At 37.8% G+C, this 17,159-nt stretch overlaps 1 protein-coding gene across 1 annotated transcript in view; it reads left to right on the top strand.

Annotated features, from left to right (window-relative positions):
* Nucleotides 1-16,658, top strand: part of SPTA1 (spectrin alpha, erythrocytic 1) — a 107,808-nt gene extending 91,150 nt beyond the window's left edge. Inside the window, 13 exon segments of the mRNA XM_079102580.1 lie at nt 88-186; nt 1,340-1,502; nt 2,163-2,239; nt 4,509-4,718; nt 7,349-7,645; nt 8,409-8,521; nt 9,640-9,657; nt 10,445-10,496; nt 11,735-11,922; nt 12,793-12,846; nt 13,241-13,387; nt 14,549-14,693; nt 16,073-16,658. Of these exon segments, the coding sequence (XP_078958706.1) occupies nt 88-186; nt 1,340-1,502; nt 2,163-2,239; nt 4,509-4,718; nt 7,349-7,645; nt 8,409-8,521; nt 9,640-9,657; nt 10,445-10,496; nt 11,735-11,922; nt 12,793-12,846; nt 13,241-13,387; nt 14,549-14,693; nt 16,073-16,198 (1,689 nt within the window). The 3' untranslated portion in view covers nt 16,199-16,658.
* Nucleotides 16,659-17,159: the final 501 nt, after the last annotated feature.

Genomic DNA, 17,159 nt, shown 5'->3' with positions numbered 1-17,159 from the left:
GAATAATATCACAATGAGCCTGAATGTGGGTAGAGACAGATTTTTCATCCTTGGCTATTCTGAATTTCACTAATTTTATTTATGCAGAACTTTCTAAAGAAGCATGAAGCTTTGAATAATGACTTTGCTGTCCATGAGACCCGAGTGCAAAATGTGTGTGCACAAGGAGAAGACATCCTGAGTAAGGTGAGCTCACACAGAGAATCCAAGTCTAATTTTTATTTTGAGGAAGAAAGTGTCCCATAGTCATGTGTACCTTTGACCTTTCCTTAAATCCTTTGTTGACATTCTTGCTATTAAGATCTTGTCGCTGGCTTTGGCTATTAGAGTATTCTAAGAATCTGAAGAAATTTCTTTCTGATCCTTTAAGGAACAGAAACACACATAAACATCTTTGCAACTTGAGAATTGCTCTTTTGTTTAGGTATCATTTTTACAAAACCTTATTGATCTGAGTGCTATGTGGAGACCCCTAAACAGAAATGACTCCATACCTTCTGGAGGCTCATATCAACTAAGAAAATTATACTTATGTGTACAAACATGACAAGATCCTCAGACACTAGAGTGCAAATAACCTTCTTGGGCATGGATGAATAATGGAATGATATACTAGACTTATAAGACAGTAGTTATATATTTGGAATAAGAGAGATCAGGGTTTTGTTTTGTTTTTTTTTTTTTTCAGTTTCAGAAACTTTATTGGATTATATGGGACTGAATATTCGTTTCTTTTTTAAATTATTTTTTTTTATTTTTACAGACTGCATTTTGATTAACTGTACACAAATGGGATACATGTTTTCATTTCTGTGGTTGTGCATGATATAGATTCATATCATTCGTGTAATCATATGTGTACATAGGGTAATGATGTCTGTCTCATTCCACCATTTTTCATACCCCTGCCCCCTCCTCCATCATTTCCCTCTACATAATCTAAAGTTCCTCCATTCTTCTCTCACTCCCCACCCTCCCACCCCCATTATATATCATCATCCACTTATCAGGAAAAACATTTGGCATTTGGGTTTTTGGGATTGGCTTATTTCACTTAGCATGATATTCTCCAATTTCATCCATTTATCTGTAAATGCCATAATATTATTCTTCTTTATGACTGAATAATATTTCATTGTGTGTATATACCACAGTTTCTTTATCCATTCATCTGCTGAAGGGCATGTAGGTTGGTTCCACAATTTAGCTATTGTGAATTGAGCTGCTATAAACATTGAGATGAGAGCTTTTTAAGAGTGCTAATGAATTCATATTGCTAGGCCAGACACTCATTAATTTATATGTCTGTCTTCCTCTCCCCTCCACCTTGGTGTTGCAGGATGAAATTCAGAATAAGGAGAAGATTTCTGCAAAGATCCAGGTTCTGAATGAAAAGGTCCCTTCTCTGGCCAATGCGATAGCAGCTTGGAAGTTGCAATTGGAAGATGATTATGCCTTTCAGGAATTTAACTGGAAGGCTGATGTGGTAGAGTCCTGGATAGGTATGTGTCAAGTTTGGGATCCCTGATAAATTCCATGTTTAATATAGTCTCTGGGGATTTTTCTTTCACCATGAAGAAAGAGGCACTTCCTTTACTACCCACTCTTATCCATTCTGGACACGGTTATACCCATGTGTACACACACACACACACACACATACACATACGAAGTTAGGGAAACTGAGTGACATAATTTCAAAGAACAGATTTTTTTGTGGGGGGAATGTGTGATTTTCAGAAAGATAGGATCATCACAAAACATTGTAGGAAATATAAACTATAATGTATGATTGATGTACTTATAATCTATATCTAATTTTCAATTTTCCTTTTGTTCTATGAAACACTCAAAAGTTTTCTTAGCCCTAGATCTGTCTGTAATTTTTATCCTCTATCAGCTTAGAAAAACCATCCATTTTATACCCCTGATCCCATGAAATACATCCTTGGAGAATCAGGAGGTCTTCATGTAGTCTGTGGTAAAAAATTCATTCACAACCATAGAAACGAAATGATGTACCCCATTTGTGTACAATGAATCAAAATGCAGTCTGTAAAATTACCCAAATAAATAAATTTAAAAAAATTCATTTTCTGCCAAAAAGGGTTCCTACAAGACCAACATATTTTTTCTTTCTATGAATTGTCTTTCCTTTTTAGCTGAGAAGGAAATGAGCCTGGAGAACAAGTACAATGGTGCGGACCTCACTGCCTTTCTCACTCTCCTGGCAAAGCAGGTGAGGCCAGGCTACCATCTTGACAGGTGCCATGGGACCCCAAACCCACATCACACAGAAGCTCAGTCCTCTGGAGTTATTGCATTTCAAAAAATCGGGGTTTGACTGTCTGTAGCATCTATAGTATGTTCCCTTTTTCCTTCTCAGTATTGATAACTTGCTGCCTCACTCCCTCCATTTTCCCTTGCCCTCTCTCACATACTAGTTTTGCTGCTAGGTATTCAGCTTATACGGAATCAACATTGCTTTTTCTCTGTTTGTTTGTGCATTCCTTTGTGTTAACGACTTTGTGTTTTGGTTATAAAATGCAGGTTGACTTTATCAGGAGAAGAGGTTTATTTAAATTACAGTTTCAGGCTGGAAGTCCAAATAGCATAATGAAGGCCCCATGGTGGATGGTAGGGACATGTGCAAAAGAAGAGATCACAGCTAGAGACAGACAGCCAGAGAGAGTGGGGTTCAGCAGTACCTTCTGAGGATGCACTTCCAAGTGACCTATGTACCCATGTAACTACCTCCTAAAGGTCCCGCACTCATCACACAGAGGACTGAGCTTCCAACACATAAAACTTTGGGAAATACATTTGTTTCCAATCCATGGCAATAATTTTTATTTTTATTTTTATTTTGTTTTCTCTTAGAGCAACTTGATGCTCTTGTTTCTTTCTTAAATTTCTTAGATAATAAAAATTTAACCATTCTTCTTTTCTTATGTAAGCACATGAATTTAAGTATACGAATTTCCCCCTAAGAGAAGAATTTAGCTGTATTCCACAAATTTTGTCATTTTTATTACCTTTCAGTTACACTTTTATGCCATATCTAATTTAATTTATTTTTTTAACATACCCATTACTTGGTAGTATATTGTTTAATTTCTAAACAGTAGGGAATTTTCTCATTATCTTTTTTTGAGATTTATGTCTAGTTTAATTAATTATTGTGTTTTGAAAATATCCTCTATATTTTTTTCAGTGTTGATTTATATATAGTAAATATTCTGTTTTGGTTAATATTTCATGGACACTTGTAAAGATTATGCATTTTACAGTGGTTTATATTATAAACCAGATTATGGTCATTAATTATGTTTTTAAAATACTTTGTTATTTTTATATATTTTGATCTAGGTTAAAAGTTTAGGTAAAATCATGGAATCATCTTATGTGTTAATACTTTTGCTTATGAAATGCTTCTCTTTCTTTCTAATACCATTTCTTGACTTACATACCCTTTTTTCATCTAGTAATATACTACACTAATTTTTTAAAATATTGTAGTGTGTATCTATTTCCATCCTTTGGGTATTTTAAAAATTATTATATAATAAAATATTTGATGTGTCTCTTGTAAATATCACACATTTGGGTATTATTTTATCTTTCTAACTTGACAATATTTATTGAAAAAGTGAATTTATTTACATTTAAAGCAATTAATAAATTTTGGTTTAAAGTGGTAATTTAGTGACCCTTCTCCATCCAACCTCCTTATATTTTGGTCAGGAATTAAAGTGGTTCAAAACATAGTTTGAGCATTTATTTTATGCTTATTTTTTGAGGGTTTGAACACGTTGCTCTTACTCCTAAATCCTTTTAGAGATTTCCACTAACGTCCTATAATCAGGGCAGCTCCTTCCTGATGGGTCCTGAAGTCAGCATTGTAACACGACCAAAAGTTCTACTTAGCATTTTAGATCCTTAGCTGCTATTTCTGCTTGGCTTCTAGGAAGTATGTCCTATACAGTGTAGGAATCTAAACTTAAGAGGAAAGGGAGCCAAATATTGAACCAATTGTTCTACAGTTTTATTTTTGTGTCCCCTCCAATCCATGATTCCTCAGATTTTTTTTTTTTTACTTTTATCCAGCTGTTAAAATTGATCTCAAAGGGATAGTTGGTCTAATGCAAGCTAAGGTGTAAAGCTGGGAGTGAAATTCCTGAATTATGTGATTTTGGTACCAACGGTTCCACACAAAAAAATTAATTTGTGTAACTGACACCTGCATGAGGTCTTTTTTTTTTAGTTTGTGCACTTCCAAGGTCTTTAGTAGTGCACTGCTACTAATTTGAACCAAATGTAGTAAGAGATAAAAGAGAATCTGGGAAAGTGCATGCTAGAGAAAGGGTTTAATTTTGATGGGGAAAATCATCTTAACCCTTGCCTCGCCTTTATCTTTTCAATGATAAAAGTATGTGGAATCCAGTTATGAATGACTTCTCGGAATGTATGTTTTTCCTGCTCATGATCTCCCTACTTGTCTTTCTCAGGACACACTGGATGCCAGTCTTCAGAGCTTCCAGCAAGAGCAACTTGCTGAGATCACTGACCTGAAGGACCAACTGGTAGCCGCTCAGCACAGCCAGAGCAAAGCCATTGAGGAGCGCCATGATGCCCTGCAAAGGCGTTGGAAGCAGTTGCTGGAAGCCTCTGCAGCCCACAGAGAGAAATTGCTGGAAAAGCAGCTGCCTCTACAAAAGGTAAGGCAAAGAAAAGGAAAAGAGGGAAGCACAATTAGGTCTCTGCTACATGGATATTAACCATGGAATTCAGAAATAGATACTGGAAATCCTGTTTCGAAAAATCTACAGACAGTTTAGGGCATTGAAAAGGATCAAGAAGATATTCCGATTCAGTGAAAAGGAGTCAATTTTTTTCTTAGATTGAAAGGTGGGTTTTTTCAAATGGATTGATCAGTTATACAACTAACTTCAGATGGAATCCAGGAGCATGCAGGGAGTGGGAGAGGTGGTTGGAAGAAGAGGGTAGAAGGTCTTTACATACTTAAAACTAAAACTTGGCACAGAGGAGTGAAGACTGGCCTTGTGGTTTGGTCTAACTCAAATAAAAGGAGCACTGGACAGAAGACATAAAACCTGTTCTCAACTCATATCGCCATTTCCTAGGTGGGCAACCTTGTATGCGTCAGGTGACATTTCTGAAACTTACTTTTCCATTTAAGGAATAGAAAAATATTGCCAACCTCTCTTGATTTCCTCAGTTTTACTACTAAAGCAGATGGTGAATCTAAAAATGAAATCTAAACCACTAAATTCTATGTGGATATAAGTGATTTAAAAGTTCTTTCCAGTGGTAGCTGCTAAAGCATTGGATATTTATTCTTATAAGGTGTATCAATAATAAAAGAGGGTCAGTGAAATTTTTGAGCATCCCCAGACCATAAGAAGCATTGTACTTGGCAGAGTTAGAGAAATTGAGAAATAAACACACACATGAAAGTCAGTCTGGATCCCTAGTTAATTTCTACTCTACTGAACTGTTAGGTAGCAGTTAGACATAATCAGTGGGTCAGGGGTTGAAGAAAATACTTCGTACCGAGGAAACCAGACAGTCTCTGCCTTAGTGGAGTTGTAAGGTCTGACAAGACAGCTGTTTCAGAACACTTGCCTAACCTCAGCTTTATAAACTGTTCCTCTTGCAACAGGAGGAAGTGTAGATAAATTCAGGAGGTAAGAATCAAGGGTGAGTGTATGCTTCAAAAGGGCCTAATTCCTAAAATATCCTAAGCAAGACTCTGCTCAAATAGCACAGACCAAAGATTCCCAAACTTGGGAAAGTAGGACAATTAAGATCAGAGTACACTGACCATAAATCCTGCAAACCCAAGTTCTAACTAAATCCTGTCAGTGGGAGCAAGATGACCAAGAGTTGCCATTAGGGTGTTTAATCAATGTAGTCTGTCAGTAGAGAGCATGAAGGTGATACCTGGGTGAGACTTTCTAACAACTCCATCCTCCCACCCCACGCGCACAAAGAAGTATGTTATCACTTTCTTCCTCAAGATAACCCTCGCTCTCCCTTGGGTGCCTTTTTATTTAATAGACTTTGCTATGGTTTTACTATATTTTTTGCCTTGCTTGAAATCCTCTGCTGCAAGAACACAAGAACCAAGAACACAAAGCATATCTCTGTTAATAAAAGGACATAGAACTTATAGAAATAAATCTTAAATGAAAAGATAAATCAATTAAGTTTTCAACTGTGCAAATATATATATGAATTCTACATAGGAAGCTACTTCGTATTCTATTTTGCTTAACTTTAAAATTCAAGGGGTTTGCCTATTTTATTTTTAGATTACAAAATATTTTAAGTTATCCAGTCAATACATAATATTATGAAAATAATATAAAAAACTTTATAGTTTTTTTGTGTAGGTACCATATTAATTTTCTCTGAATTGATTTATTTTAGCATATATGTTGTTGAAATAAGTTAATAAGTAAGTTCACAGGATAAGAAGTAATGGCATAATACCTTTGTCCTTTTCCTTTTCCTTTAGATGAATTTTCTTTAAGTCTTTTTTTTTTTTTTTTGTAGGGGAGGAAACTAATTTTCATATTTTCTCAAGACGGATCTCTTTAGAAATACAATCTGCTGACCCAAAATCTAGGATGCATTTTAAGTCTAAAACTATTTTTGATCACCTGCTGCTTGTAATAATCCATGCTTTTTTGGAAAGACATTTTTAGTATTAAAGACAATTCAGTCTTTCAGACAATACATAGATTTCATGCTAAGGATGTAGGTCAAAGGGTAGGAAATGTTTTAAAGTAGTGGTTTGAAAAGCTTCAGGCATGAGATGAGACCTGAACAAGGATTAGGAAAATGACTTAGTGTACTCAGAAATGCCAGCAGGATGTGGTCTGCAGAAATTCGGAGGAAAAGAAGAGGAAGTGGATAATGAATGAAAGAGTTGTCTGATTTGTTTATCCAATGATTTTGCCATGTATTTGTTTATCATACATTTCTGCATGTCTTCCATGTGCCGGGTAGAACTTGAGCACATACTAGAATAAGAAATATAGTTGAAAACCACCCTTGCCACTTGTGAGCTCAGAGGTGAAATAACTTTCAAAGTCATTCACTTTTTCATTTAAAAATGAGGAAAGACTTGACTACTTTCACACAATGAGAAAATTCTCAGCTCAGGGCTGCTCCTCACATGCCCATTTATCTGATTGCAAGATCCTTTCTGGTTTTAGTTCCGCCTTTTGAAAGCGCTGGCTCCTTATTTTTATCCTCAATTTTCTCTTCTGCTGAGAGGCTTGATGAGGAAAGATGGATACGTCTTTGTTTTCCTTTGCAGGCTGAGGAGCTGTTCAGGGAGTTTGCACACAAGGCTTCAGTTTTCAACAACTGGTGTGAGAATGCCGAAGAGGACCTATCAGAGCCTGTTCACTGCGTGTCCCTGCAGGAGATCCGACAGCTGCACAAGGACCATGAAGCCTTCCTGGCCTCCTTGGCTGGGGCTCAAGAAGACTTCAACCATTTGCTGGAGCTAGATAAGCAGATTAAGGCCTTAGATGTGCCCTCCAGCCCTTATACCTGGCTGACAGTGGAGGTGCTGGAAAGGATCTGGAAGCAACTACCTGACATGATCAAGGTAATTTGAAACAGAAGAGTGACTTCAGTCTACAGTGAGCATGACCACTTAATTTGTCATCCTAGTTGGTGTCTTTCAAGAAACAAATAAACATTATTAATAATTAAATGGAGAAAGGAGCCACAAACTAACACTAAGAAATATTGGGAAATAGCAATATCTTTGTGTATGTGTGTCTCTGTGTGTGTGTATGCGTATGTATATGTATACGTATATATGTATTTAGAAGCCCTATCTATCCCATATCCAAGGTATTCTCTACTTCATACATACCTCCCAAACTAATTTTTACATGCTCATTTTTAATTTTTGTCATCTGTGATGATGGTCATTATTAGAACTATATGAAGTGAAAAAACCAAAAGGTTAACCAAAGAAATCTCATTATATCTCCATTTTTTAATGGCAACTCTTATTACTATCTTTCTATTTAAAGCTGATTATGTGTTTCTTTAATTTTACCCCCCCACACACACACACCAAAAAAAGAAAAAAAAAAAAAAAAAAAAAGAGAAGGGGAAAGTTTGTTTTATTATTTACTTGCTTGTTACTGTGATTGGTCCTAGATACTCCTCTAAGTACTTATGAGGAGTGACATGGGCCTTCTCCACATTTTGGAGGTGAGAAACAGTGGAGTAAGAAGAAATATGAACACATAGACTTGTGCCTGTGGAAGATAGGTCAGATTTGGGAGAGGGATGTACAACTGAGGCTGCAAAGACAGGTTGTCAACACGTCTTATTGTCTGTGGTTTGGGTTTTAGGAACGGGAGGAGGAGTTGCAAAAAGAAGAGGCGAGGCAGGTCAAGAACTTTGAGATGTGCCAAGAGTTTGAGCAGAATGCCAGTGCCTTCCTTCAGTGGATCCAGGAGACCAGGTAAGCTGGGCTCCCTCCAATCCCGCAACCCCTATGCCGCCCACGTTATTTGACAACATACATTGTGAATGGAATGGAGAGACACCCACAGCACGTACTGTGTTCCCAAATCACATATTGCCTGTGCTTTATATTTGGATATGATTCCTTTAATCCTTATAACTTCAAGAAACAAGAATTCATCCTGCCACCCATAAGCACCCTTATTTATTCTCTCCTTAGTATTCTTACTTTCTGTTGCCTATAATTGCAGTCCAAAATAATAGCAATTCTTATGTTTGTATGCCACATTGCACTTTACAAAGTACTTCCATGTCTATTATCTTATCTTTCAGAGCAACCTTGAAAAGTGCACAGAACAAATTGTATTACTTCCAAGTGTGTGAAGATGTTCAAATAGTAAATTCACTTGCTTAAGGTCACATATGTACTTACTGGCACAACCAAAATCACCAAAAATGAAGCTATTATTTTGCCTGTCTCCTAGAGTTGCAGTGAGAAATCAAGTGAGCTAATACAGGCTAACTGCGGTTTATTGGGCACAAAATGTTCTATGCATGAAGATAACATTTGTTACATCTCCTGGGGAAATGACCTGGAAAAGTGGAAACATAGAGGATACATTTGTTAGAACAAATGGTCCAAAATGGTAGATTGTATCTACTAGGAGGTGTTTTGATGGTTAAAGGGGTAGCTGGACAATCCATAACAGACTGCTCCTGTATACTCACTGAGATAATGAACAAAAAGAACTCTTGCATCATGTCTAAAAATACATCATTAGAACTCATAGGAAGCAGCACATCTTCCTCTGCCTCTATTTTTGGTTCCCTTATCAGTCCCTGGCAGCGTGTGCTTAACATTAAACATACCCCTTTACATCTGTGCTGAAGCAAGGAGCTTCAATGAAAAGCTCTGAGCTTCTCAGGTGGGAGAGATTAAGAAATAGTGTGGACAGCCTCATATTTTATGGCTGCAAATGATTTAGAATGATCTATAATGATTCACAGATCTGAAGAAACAGGATCATTGAAATAATCCATGTTAACATATGATTTCTCTCTCTCTCTTTTTTTTTTTTTTGTCTTCCAATTCATGTTCCGGTCCTTTGTATCCAGGGCTTATTTTCTGGATGGGTCAGTATTTCATGTTATCATGTTTGTTTTCTTATATTATTCTGGAAGAATTAGTTAAGGAGATCTTAGAATGGAGGCATCATGATCCCTTTACAATTGATAATGCATAAGTAAAAATGTAGGGTGAGAAAGCAGCTCATTTATTTTACTCTGACCCTATATTCCAGTAGGAGGAAACATGCTGACAAGGCTGAAGTGTGCAGTCAGCCCTCCATGTCCACGGTCTGCGTCTATGGATTCGACCAAACATGGATTGAAAATATTCATGAAAAATATTGTCCGTACTGAACAAATACAGACTTTTTTCTTCTTATTATCACCTGAACAGTATAACAACTATTTGCTTGATATTTACAGTGTATTAGGTATTATAAGTAATCTAGAGAAGATTTAAAGTGTATGGGAGGTGTGTGTGGGTTATATGCAAATATGTGCCATTTTATAAAAGGGACTTGAACATCATAATTTTGGTATCCATAGGGATCCTAAAACCAATCTCCATGGGTACCAAGGGATGACTGCATGTGGTAATAGAACCAGAAATATACATGCAAGTCTACTTCTACACAGAGAACTAGGCAGTCCTGTGTCCTGCTTACAATCTGAATGATTGCTACAAACAGAAGGTTTGGTTTGAAAATTTAGTTTTATGAAACCTCGTCTTATCAAAGCCGTATAACTTGGGAGAAGTAGAAGCAGAGATGTGTAGGGCCTTTAAGTTGTTATATCTGTATGAAATATTGTCCTCTGATATTATGAATAATGTTTTCTTTTTGTTCTTAACTAGATCTTTACTCAAAGAAACAGGAACTCTAGAATCCCAATTGGAAGCAAATAAAGTAAGTAATGATTGTTTATTCACTGAAAACATGGCCAGAATTAAAAAGAATTCAAGAGAAACTGCTTAATGGCAATGTGGTAATGTTTTTAGGTAATTATCACCCAAAATCCCAAAACTTAGAATGTAGTCCCTATCTTGCCGTCAAGTGGCATTCTAACCTCAGGTCACCAAGTTGTAAATGTGGACCTCAGTTTTGCATCTGTACAATGAGCTAATACCTACAGTACAGAGTTGCTGTAATAATTAAGTAAGGGAGCAAGATAGAAAGGTTCTTAGCTTACAACCTGGAATATCAGTGAATTTGTGCTGTTACTTTATGTGGAAAATGATATAAATGAATCTACATCATTTCCCAACAATTGAGTGAAACTAAGGGCATAGAATAGTGTTTCTCCATCTTATTTTTAGCTGCCTCTTCTCAAGAGGAAAAGTAACATACATTTGATTAAATTTAATTTCTTTATAACAACAGAAGAGTAAGGTGGCAGCTAGAGTTGATAGTTGAAGCCTTATGATGTCTAAATTTTCTCACACATTCCTCATCATCATATCCAATTCATTCCTCCTCTCCTTGGGGGACAATATTCCCTCATTGAGAAATCATAGTCAAGATGCAGAAATTTGTCATTTAAAGTGCTTGGGTGACAGCAGCAGCCCATGCATATCTATCTGCAGGCTGATGAAAGGGGCCCAGGAGTGAACACTTAGAGCTCAGCCATTTCACTAATGCAGATAATTCACATGTAATCACTGGGAGTTCATGATGCATGAGTCCCAGAAATTCTGCTCTTCTTTATCTGCAGAATATGGCTATTAACTCTTAACTTCACATTTTAAATAATAGAAAGGAGACTGGTAAGGTAGAAGAAGGGTATCAGGGGAAGATAGGAAGAGAGGATGAGGGAAGTGACTGGTGAATTAAATTGATCAAATTATGTTACGTGCATTTTGAATATGCCCCAATGAAAATAGCTATTCTGAATAATTATTATGCACCAATAAAAATTTTAAAAGAGAATACCAGAATGATAGATATCATCTCACCTAAACTTCCCACTATGTCATAAATGAGGACTACAGAAATGAAGTGATTTTCCTAAAAGAGGAGTGAGTCCCTGAAAATAATTGAAAAGGAGCAATTAAGTGAAACCCAAACTCATCAGCCTCCTCACTTCTCTCCTATTTCCAGATTTGGTGTTGGAAGTCTTACTGACTACCTCTCTTCTTTTTATCCAGAGGAAGCAGAAGGAGATTCAGGCCATGAAGCGTCAGTTGACCAAGATCGAGGACCTGGGAGACAACATGGAAGAGGCTCTGATCCTCGACATCAAATACAGCACCATTGGTCTGGCCCAGCAGTGGGACCAGCTCCATGAGCTGGGGATGCGGATGCAACACAATCTGGAGCAACAGATCCAAGCCAAGTATTGAGGATGGATAGCCAGGGCAGGGAGGGTGCAGAAACTTAACCAAGGGCTGGTGTTTGGGGTACTGGATGGAAGATCTGCTTCAGAAATAGTACGCTCACCTCCAGAGTCAATATTCTTTCTCATTTTCTCAGAGGGACGATTTCAGTTTATACTGGGGCCTGTCATGATGCCTTTCCCCCTGAGTCTACCCATCATCTGTCTGGATAAATGACTCTATCCAATTCTCAGAGTCCCTTCACCATCTTGTGTGATGTATTCAGAGAACATTCCCTTTTGCAAATGCCATTCAAAATATAATATCTAGAATGGAAGAAATATTCAAGTATAGCCTAATAGAGCAGAACAGTGAAATTTTATTTTAGATAAATTATCTCAAAGCAGCTTTTTAGGTCTCAATAGCTTTGGGGCAGTATTTTTATCTATATCATGGATTGGCAAACTTTTCCTCTAAAGGGCCTTATTATAAATGCTTTAGTCTTTGTGAGTCCAGTGATTCCAGTTTTAGCATTTCAATTTGTCTGATATAGTGGCAAGGCAGCCATAGATCATTCATATAGGAATGAGCATGTTCAAATATAATTTTATTTGTGGACACTAAAGTTTGAATTCTATATACATTCCAGGTTTCATAAAATATTCTTCTTTTGATTATCTTCAACCATATAAAATATGTAAACACCATTCTTGATGCATGGACTATGAAAACAGATGGCAGACTGAATTTGGCTCATGGAACACAGTTTGTCAATCTCTGAACTAGATGACCCAAACAGCATATTGTCCCTTAAAATCCCTCTCTTCCATGTGGTATGTCTTCTGCTGTTCTTGTTTTATTTCCTGGGTTGATTTCTGCTTTATTTTCAGGGATACCATAGGTGTGAGTGAGGAGACACTAAAGGAGTTTAGCACCACCTATAAGTGAGTACAACCTCATAATTGACTGGTGCTTTGTTTTCTAGATCATTCAGAATTAGTCAAAAACTAACTAATCCTTTTCTCCCTCTTATTTGATTTTCTTTCATCTTATAAGATTTGATGAGATCTTAAATGAAGATCTAAATATGCTAATTTGTTTCAGCCACAGCTTTTAACATAAAATGTCCATAAGATTCTTGAACTTTAAAAAATACATTTCACTTATGCTCAATTCTTTATGATTTTCCCTCTATTCATTAAGTTAAAAAAATCCAGAGATACAGACAGGCTCTCTACCCTGTTCTCTCATAACCTATGACATGTCAAAACAGCTGTAGCTGATGCAAACCAAGACCTATTCCTTTCTTGAGCTTGATAACATGTTTTTGTTCTTTAGACACTTTGATGAGAATTTGACAGGGCGCTTGACTCACAAAGAATTCCGGTCCTGCCTGAGAGGACTCAATTATTACTTGCCCATGGTGGAGGAGGATGAACCTGAGCCTAAGTTTGAGAAGTTCCTGGATGCTGTGGACCCAGGGAGGTAAGAAGAGGACCAAGAGTCAGATCGTCCTGGGAGTTGGGGTTTGGAGGGTGTTTTAGTCAGCTTTTTAGCTGCTGTGGCTAAAAGAGCTAATCAGAACAACTGTAGAGGAGGAAAAGTTTATTTGCTGGCTCATGTTTCAAAGGTCTTAGTACATAGAAGGCTGGCGCCATTCCTTGGGACTTGAGGTGAGCCAGAACATCATGGTAGAAGAGTGTGGCAGAGGGATGTGACTCACATAATGATCAGAAAGCAGAGAGAGAGAGGTGTCCACTTGCCAGATACAAATATACACCCCAAAGCCATGTCCTCAAAGTCCCACCTCCTCCAGCCACACTATTTGCTTTCAATTACCACTCAGTTAATCCTGTCAGGAGATTAATTCACTGATTGGGTTAAGGCTGTCAAACCGAATCATTTCCCCTCTAAACCCTCTCTCATTGTCTCACACAGGGAGCTTTTGGGGGACATCTCATTCAAAACATAGGGAGAAGCATAAAGAATAAAATGATCCATAACACATGAAATAACTTATTTGAAAATAAGAAGATCTAGACTCCATAAACAAATTGGGCAGCTCTTGATTTCTTTCATGAATAACCCAGAAGTAAATGGCACTAATCCCAACTCAACCCCTAGTTCTGCAATTTTCCCAGTTCACATTTTATGTTTGATTTATGAATTTCAGCTATTTCAGAGAATGGAACTTGAGAGAAGAATCCTTTCACATATATGAGATCTTAAGGAATGTTAGATGATTCAAGAGCTAACACTTGAGGGTAGAGGTGTGTGCACTTGTGAGAGTGGTGTAGTCAAAGACAGAATAAGTTACTGTTTGGGACCAATTCTTTCTTATACCAAAGACTAAAGAAGACAAGCCATTATTTAAATATGTGGGACTGGTGCTAATGGGGAATTCCAAAACTGTGTAAAGAGAGTGACAACCCATGTGGAACAGAGTCTGGAGCTTATCAACATTTATTTGTCTGTATGGTGGGGGAAATTATCAAAATAGAGAGTATAGCCCATAGTCTCAGAGAGCTTATTTGAAGGAGGAACTGGAGGTTTTCTCTGTCCTTGGGATACTACATAGCATGGAAAGGGAGCCTGCCTTCTTCTCTGACTTGCAAAGGTTCAGCTCCTCCTCCATTTCTCCCACAGAAAGGGCTATGTCTCACTGGAGGACTATACATCATTCCTGATTGACAAGGAGTCGGAGAACATCAAGACCAGTGATGAAATAGAGAATGCTTTCCATTCCCTGGCAGAGGGCAAGGCCTATATTACCAAAGAGGACTTGAAACAGGTTAGATTCCAGTTCTTTCTGTTACTATGCTTCTCTTACCATCTGGATTTTAGTTATCCCAGTTTTGTTTGCCTACTTTGAAAACCCCACCCACCTACCCATTATTTTTTATTTATTTATTTATTTTGCTTCACACCTCCTTTTTCACAATGTTATTTTGTTGGTCACTACATTTTGTCTTGATGAAACTCAAAAACCTACAGTGCTACTCTGTTGACTAAGAGTCAGTTCACCTAAAACCTGCAGCTCAGTTTTTAAGGCTAATTCATTTCCCTTCTATTTAACAAGTCAAAGTTAGGGAATGAGAGAGAGCAGTGAAAATGAGTAAGCTCTTTTCTTCAAGAAAGAGCCAAGCTGAAAATGTGAGTTGGTCATTTTTATTACACATCATAAAATTTTATTTTAATTTATTTTTATTGTAAACAAATGGGGTACATCTTTTTTCTCTGTTTATACATGGATATTGCAGATTTCCTCTATTGACTTATAGTGTCCCTGTAGATTTCCAATATCCCACCTCCTTCCCTTCAGTAGCCTGAAGTCTTGGAGGAACTTGATAATGCAGTGTTCCACCAGAAAGCTGCCCCTCTAGGGGTGGGGGCCTTCAGGTGGAGTATATTCCCTGGTAGTGGGCAGAGGCGCCTCCACTTGTTGATGGATGGTCAGCCAAAGGGGAATGAGACTGTGGGCTGGGGTATGGCTGGTCTGGGCCTGTGTCTCTGGTTCTACTGCCCTGGTGGCAAAGCCTTGCCCGGCAGGGAAGACTCACCCGGTGGGGAAGTCTCGCTGGGCAACTCCCCTCCGAGAAGTTCCCTTTGGTCCAGAACTACCACCTGGGCTGGGCAGCCCTCTCTGAACAGACCAACCTCCTGGGCCAGGGAGCCTCTCCCTGCGCCGAAGCATCTCACTGGGCGGCCCCTCCTCCAAGAAGCTGCCTGTGGTCCTGGGACCCTCACTTGGCTCCTAAGCCTCTCACTGAACGACCCTCCTCTACAATGCTCCCGGTTTTCTGGGCTTACCACTTCAGTGGAGTTTTCCCTGGGCAACTTTACTTCACAAAGTTCCCTGCGTTCTGGAACTACTGCCCCACGACCAATGGGAGAGACTCACCCAGTGGCTCTGAGTTGGTCCCAAGTCTCTCAATACCTCCTCTTCTTGAATCCTGAGTCCTGGAGCGACATGAAATGCAGTCACCCTCTAGTCTGCCATCTTGAAAACTCTATACATCATAAATTTATGAATAAAAGTTGTAATAGAAACAGAGCTTGTCCCTCCTTCCAGAAGCTCTCCATGTCCTGCATTTAGTGCATCTGAATGCCATGGGGAACCAGTTATTTCAAATCTCTATAACTGTGTCTTTCTCTTTTTATGCTTTTTAGGCCTTAACCCCAGAACAAGTGTCATTCTGCACCATACATATGCAGCAGTATATGGACCCACGGGGTCGAAGTCATCCTGCTGGCTATGATTATGTTGGCTTCACCAGTTCCTACTTTGGCAACTAATGAGCAGATTGTTGTGGATCATGGAAAATCTTGGTTTGGGGGACATATTTGGAAATGAAGGAAACAGGGAGGGTAGAGGGTGAAAATATTTGTGTGTGTGTGTGTGTGTGTGTGTGTGTGTGTGTGTGTGTGTTACATTTATTGCAGGATCTAAAAAATATATCAAGCTTGGGGGTGTATAAAAAACTAACAGAGTTGGAGGAGAGGAAGCTATGGGCTAATTTTGGAGGCAACTCGTCACTGCTGAGGAGTGCCAGTCTTTTTATTTGTTAGACTTCTGTATACCTTTATTATTTTATTGATTTTAGATTAGAAAATAAAATATTTTTTAAAGGGATAGATTAAATAAAATGTTTCTGACCCAATTGACCTTCTGTATTTCTGGAAAGCAAACCATTCTCAAAATATGGACAGCTAATTGTACTGTAAAGAATGGCCATAGTAGAGTCAATAAATAAAATTCAAGGTAACTTGCATTTCTTTTTAACTTTGGAATGTGTTTAAATTCTTACATTTGAAAATGAAGATATTTGATCTTCTGGGGAACTTCAGTATTTTTGTCTGTAAAATGGAACCATATGGAGATCAGCATGGAGACCTTTTTTTTCTTTTTAACTTGTTCCTTTTTCATACATCACCATTATAGTAGATGTTATCACTGTGAGAATGACATAAATTCCACTACAGCAGGGCTCCCCTCCTTGTACCCCAATCCCCTGAATTTCCTCTTAAGGTTTAACGTAGTAAAAAGAACATTTGTGATAGCAACTCAATTCACAATAGCTAGATTGTGGAACTAACCAAGATGCCCTTCAACAGATGAATAGATAAAGAAATTATGGTATATATACAAATGGGATATTATTCAGTCATAAAGAAAAATAAAATTATGGCATTTGCAGGTAAATTCATGGAATTGGAGAATATCATGCTAAGTGAAATAAGCCAATCCCCAAAAATC

This window comes from Sciurus vulgaris (genome assembly GCF_902686455.1).
Source record: "Sciurus vulgaris genome assembly, chromosome: 1".
NCBI classification, from domain to species: Eukaryota; Metazoa; Chordata; class Mammalia; order Rodentia; family Sciuridae; genus Sciurus; species Sciurus vulgaris.
The sequence above is the reverse complement of the archived record's forward strand: the minus strand, read 5'-3'. Positions and strand labels throughout refer to the sequence as shown.